The sequence below is a fragment of the Gekko japonicus genome, unplaced genomic scaffold (assembly GCF_001447785.1).
Source record: "Gekko japonicus isolate JY-2015 unplaced genomic scaffold, Gekko_japonicus_V1.1 scaffold655, whole genome shotgun sequence".
In the NCBI taxonomy this organism is placed as follows: Eukaryota; Metazoa; Chordata; class Lepidosauria; order Squamata; family Gekkonidae; genus Gekko; species Gekko japonicus.
In genome coordinates this window covers 440,604-446,798 of record NW_015163107.1, presented here as the reverse complement: position 1 = coordinate 446,798, position 6,195 = coordinate 440,604, and the positions used below count along the sequence as shown (strand labels likewise).

At 39.8% G+C, this 6,195-nt stretch overlaps 1 protein-coding gene across 2 annotated transcripts in view; it reads right to left on the bottom strand.

The window, feature by feature from the left end:
- The window catches only part of EZR (ezrin), a 52,824-nt gene that overhangs the window by 13,746 nt on the left and 32,883 nt on the right, over nt 1–6,195 (bottom strand). For both annotated transcript variants that reach the window (XM_015406795.1, XM_015406794.1), the window contains exons 5-7: nt 5,408–5,682; nt 3,970–4,053; nt 3,359–3,505 (exon numbers count right to left, since the gene is read on the bottom strand). In XM_015406795.1, the coding sequence (XP_015262281.1) occupies nt 3,359–3,505; nt 3,970–4,053; nt 5,408–5,682 (506 nt within the window). The remainder of the gene's footprint in view (nt 1–3,358; nt 3,506–3,969; nt 4,054–5,407; nt 5,683–6,195) is intronic.

Here is a 6,195-nt window from a genome sequence, read left to right as displayed (position 1 = left end):
GCAAGTAATTCTGACAGGGCAGAGTGGCTGAAGGGGGAGTGGGTGGGGAAGAGCAGCCGACCCAGCACCCAGCCAATGACACGCAAGTACTCTTGAGTGGCAGCTAATGGGCCAATGGCTGTGGGAGAGCCATTTTACATCCAATGGGAGTGCATGGAACGTTGCCACTTTAAAACAGCATTATTATAGAGAGAGATGTAAAAATATGTAACTTGGCCTAAGTTAGTAGGTACTAAACCACCCTGATATTGTTGATGTTGATTACTGATTATAATATTACACTTCACTGGAATGTCAATATATTTTGAAAGTGCATCTACATTATTCTTTTGCTAATGTATCACTAATACTCAGTGGTTGGACTTGGCTAGTTGGCTACAATAATTATAGAAATTCTATTTTTTCTTCTATATGTCATTTTTACTAATCCCTACTGAACCTTCTGTTGTGCTATGCCATCTTCTAGTCTATGTTTACTTTTGTATGTTATTTATGGTGTGAATAAGTTAAATAAAAGGATATCTGCATCTAATGACATATCTACCAAAATGAAAAATGTAGCACCTATTTGTACTCCATGCATTCAAAGAGGTTTCAGAAATAACCACTGGTGTATACGCTTTATTTGGAAGTACACTGGGGGGGGGGGAGAAGAGAAATCAATGTATCCCCAATGCGCTGATATGGAAAAGGTAATTTACTAAATTACAACTGTAACATAGTAATTGTAATCTTGCCCCATCTTGAAATACTAGCATAATAATTAATGTGGGCAGGCAAGAATTTGTTTTCATTATGAAAAGCAGAGGCACAAATATGGTTATGTTAAACACTGGGTTACCACAGATGTGATTTGCCCTGTTCTGCTCTCCCAGTACACCTCAGCTCCAATTTTTAAAAGATCATTGTATAGAGACAGGAGAAATTCACCAGCCACTTCATGTTAAGAGCATGAATTAATAATGAAACATACCAATACTTAGTTTGTTAATAGACACAATTCCCTTTATTTTCCTTTTGAGGCTAGGGTTCCATTCTATAGGCATTATATGCAGCTTGCAAAACCTGTTTGTGTGACTGTGGCTACACGAAGAGGCTCGTCATTCAAACAGCTAGAAGCAGTTTCACTCATGCAATAAACTTCAGTGACACTCCCTGTTTTCTGGGCAACAGGAGCACATTACAATTGCAGAAGGGAATCAGGCTTGTACTTTGCAGTTTCAACGAGAACCTCATTGCAATTTCTATTGAAGATAATACTAGAAACTAGCCTATCCTCTTTTCAGCCCCTAGAAATCACTTGTACATGCCAGTCTCCTTCTTGTACGACTACATGGCTTATAGCCTGCACTTAGTACAAGTAATAAAAGTAAAGTCAGAATTTGCAAGTATATTGCTTTGCATGTCATGCATTCTCCTTATCTCTCTTCAGCTCCTGATTCTGAGCATCCTGATACTCAGCAGACATGCACGTGTACAGGAACTGTTTCTTTTTACATTTGGTTCTTGTGACATTTCTTCTCTTTTGCTTTCTGATTCTCAGACCATTCTCCCACCTCTCTTTCATAAGACCTCTTAGCTACCTACTAAAATGATCAATTTCAAATCTATGCACAAAGGATGCAGCCTAATCAGGTTCCAGGTTAACACTAACGTTGCCAGCTAGGAACTGGAACATAGTAAAACAATTTACCCCACAATTACGAGTTGCCAGAAATTTTGAGGGGGACTTTTTCCCAGGAAACACCAGAAATTTTTGAATAAACTGAAATGTGTGCAACACATGTTCTTATCAATTGTACTATTTAGCATATTTATCATTTTAAAGAGTAGAAATGCCTTAGAATGAAATCTTACACGGCATTACTCCATTAACTTTGCATAGGATGGGACTGTTTCTACATGCAAAACTGCAAATATACCCAATGCTCAAGAGAGGGTTGCAAAGTGCTGTACCATATCCTGTCTTTGCAGATGCATCTTAGTTTCTGTCATTTGAGAGGTAGGAAAAACAGAAGTTGAAAATAGAAAACAAATTTTATAGTGAATCAGAGAAAAGACCGGTGCCTGCAGAGTGGAGCAGGTACCGGTGTTTGCCCACCCCCATCTCCTTGAAATGATCATGAGGGTGGGTGGGGGGAGCCAGTTGAGGCTCGGCATAAGAACGCTGGCCAACTGGAGGCTGGACTTGCCACCCAGATTGGTTGGCAGCAGCCTCCTTTATCAGTCCAGCCCTGCGTGAGCTTTGATTTATAAATCAGAGAAAATTATTTGAACAGAAATGATTTTACACAGTTACAAGAACACTAGCAGTGTCTGGATATCACATTGAAATGAAGACACTTAACTATCCAACACTGTATCATTATATTCATAGCATATTTATGGCTAAATCTGTCACATGTAAACAAACATACCTTTGAAAATATATTGCATATGTCTAGATTACACAGAGGAATCATTATCTAAAGCTGGTTTTACATAAAATCTTCATATTACACACTGAATGAGTAAAACCTTCCCTTTAAAAGCATTTCAAAAGAGAAAATATTTCATTAGAGCACTTCTTTTTGCATCTCAAAGTTCCCATTTCCCCCTTCTTTAGCATATTTAAAAATGGAACATTGAAAAGTCCTCAGAGAAAAGGTATTTTTTCTTCCAAATGTTTCCTTACACCCCCGCCTTAACATCACTATCAATGTGACCTCCCTGTGTATACCAGTCCTAACATTACGTACACTAATTCTAATTCCCTTTTTTCAGAGAGCCCTAGATAGGCCAGAAAGTTTGTCATACTGCACTGTAGCACCATCCTAGGCAGAACAGGCATGGGGGTAGAGATATACTGTATAAAGGACCTGTACGGCACCATCTCTTGGCTCTGATTCCCATTTCCTGACTGTTTCTCCATGGCCTTTCAGCTCTCCCTTTGCCTACTACCCATTCCCCCCTTAATTATACGTTTTGTAAAATATATGCCAGAGATCATTAATCTTGCCTTTGTGTAATGTTTTGGCACTGAAGATGGACTTCATGGCCCCTGGAGTTTCTCCCAAACCTATCATTAGCTTACCTTCACCAAACATACAGATTATTTTATTTGACCCCTGTCTGCCCTTCCAGTATAGCAGGCTAGTACATGAGCTCAAGGGCAGAATCCAGTCATAGTTTGGAGATAGGCAAAGACATGTCACTTTGGCACACCTCCGTCCCAGCACAACTGCATGCATTCAGTGGTTACTTTGAAAGCCAAGGTGACTTGCACCGATAAGGCTGCTATAGAAATACCTAGAGAAAGTTCTTTGGCACTAGCCTCTGTTCTTCAGGCTCACAAAGGAACAATAAAACTCCAACTTACTTGTCATCCTTCTCATAAATATTCAGCCCAAGTGCATCTACCCCTAGCCAGAGTTCTGTCCCTTTTTTGTTCTTGATTTCGAAATAGTTGATTCCATACATTTCTAAGTCCTGGGCAATTTTCAGGTATTCCAGCATGGCATTCTCCCTGGTTGATAGAGAAATCATACACAAAAAGGTTACCAAATGCTCTAAGATCGGCCCAAAGGCCAATGGGAAAAACAATGTCACTCACTGAGAGAGAGGAAAGGACCTGACAAAAGGCATGCAGACGCTTCATTTTACAACAAACAGTAAATGCTGATTATTTGCTGTGCTCTTGAGATCATCTCAGCAACTTCAGTCATAATCTCTTACAGCCACATTGTATGCATGATACTGGGATATCTGCATGTGTCATGTTTACATTCCATGCACTAACATAAAGGCACATATTGTAAGAGCTCTGAATTGTTCTTGACTAGTTTACCTTCTTAGGGTGCAGTCGTATGGGAAGTTGCAAGGTTCTGGCTTGTTAAGGGTCTTGGAAATGCTATTTCTTTTAAAAAGCGAAACACAATAGAAAGCACTTGAGGGTATTAAACAACCAAGTATTTCAGGGTGATAACTCACTTGAGCATTCCACCATGCTCAGAATGCCAGACCTGGATCCGTTCTTCCCACTGTTCTCTAGAGAGTTTGTGCTGGTCCATCACTCTGACAGAAAGAAAAATACTATGAGATTCACAATTCCTCTCAGGAGCCTCATCATTAGTATTTAAAGGTTCTCACACTTTGCATAACATAAAAAGCACAACCGCTTTATTAGCAAAATGTAGCACAAAGGGCAAATTGCCTATAAGACTTTCACACTTACAAGTTTGTATTAGGGGAAAAAATATTGTGTCATTACTGTTTTTTAAAGATGAACCAAAGCTCTGAAAAGGGTCTTACGCCCTAGCCCTTCCCACTGACCTTTCAGTGCAGGCTGATGAGGCCTGGATCCACAGCATAATTCCACAGGAACATCATCATCTGTACGGATGTATGGCCCCATGAACTTTACATCAAAAACCTGTTGTCTCTATAGACTTTTATCCCCAAATGGGCAAGTGGATTGTATTAGGCAGTTCTGCACCAGTAATCCAGGTTTGCATAATCCTGGCTATGAAGGCTGCCCATAAAATTGTGAAATCTGGAATTTTTATTCAACGTTGATTAGCCATAAGGCGTGGTGTGCGAACACCGGGATGATTAACTTTTCAAAGTCAGAGTTACTGAAGGCCTTTCTTGTCCAAGGGTGATGGACTAGGAAGCAACTTTACTCCCACACAAGATTTCTACAAGTATGGTAGCTAATAGTTTTAGTACATGCCAGTTGACCCAGATTTTGATCTGTATGGAATGGGGAATGCCTCCCGCCACCGGACACCACTAAAATAATTTTGAAATTAACATTAAAACATTGAATTAAAGGTTTCCTTGCTTCATGACTGGAGAAATGCCATCAAAGACAAATCGAACATTTTATTAAGGCATCAAACATCATGATTTCTAAAATGCAGTTAATGATAATTTTAGAGCTGCTGAAATCAGAACTGGGTTGAACAGAAACAGGAATCGCCCAACTGAGGAAGACTCCACTGTTAAAAGTAACACAGTGTTGCCAGCAGAAAACAGACATTGTTTGCATAAAACAATTCATTATTTTCCACAGCATTTATTTGCTAGTTAACACGTTAATTGCTGGCCATCCATCAGTGAGGATAACATCCAGATTATAAGGATCATCCCTTTATTTCCTATCTCAAACTGTTCGAAATCACTAAGGATGAACTATAACATACTTATTACTTCTCTGTTCCAGTTATGCTGGTTATATTTGAAGGACATACATGCACACCCAAAACAAAGCAAGTTAATTGTAGTGCAGCAGAGTTTCTAAAACTGGTCCTCTGTACTGAGCAAGCTGCAAATCCTGTTTTTAAGTTCTTCCATTTTGTGTCTGGTTATACAGAAAGATCTAGAAATTCCCAGCGATGTCAGCCCCCCACCCTACCCCAAGCCTCACCGTTGGGGGATTAGACGTTCAGAATTGAGGTATCCAGACTTGTGCACTTCTTTATTGTAGTCTCCAAATTTGGCTTGCACAGCATAAGACCCAAGGAGGACTGCAGTTTCAGGTGGGCAGTAGATCTCATCACTAAGGATTCCCTCCTTCACCTGCAGGAAAAACAACTTTTGCGTGATGTCCTGGATCAGTTCCTCAGACACATCCTCAGGGAAGAACTTGGCACGGAATTTGAACTGCAGGGGGTTCTCTTTCCTGACATCTTGAGCAGAGACCTGATATGGAGAAGGTAAGTGGGGGAGGTGGAAGAGAGGCAATGACAGTGAGCAGTTTGCTGAACACAATGGTATTAATTTTATAAAACCATTTTAAAAAATCTTGCAACTAACATAGGCTTATTTCAGAAATTCGGACTATTGGTCTTGTCTCATTTTGAAAGACAGGGTTCTGTACTTTACAAGGTTCATTCGAAAATCAAAGGCTCTATTTAGTCATGGAAGTGATCTGTCCAGAAAACTCAGTTTCAAACTGGGTATCACTGCTTGCTTTACTTTTTAACACATTTTAAAATTTTCGATTACTACACATTACTCAGCAATTTCTTAGAAGCTATTCCTACAGGTGTCTTTGCCAGTTTTAAGTGTGCTCTTGGTCACAGCCTCCCACTGCTGACCATTAAGTTCTGCTTGTCAATGGATTTTTTTCTGTCAACAAATGTATTATGCAATGATGCTTCTGCTCAGGACTCAGCACATAGTCAAGTCTTAACATCAGTCCGAAATGTAACT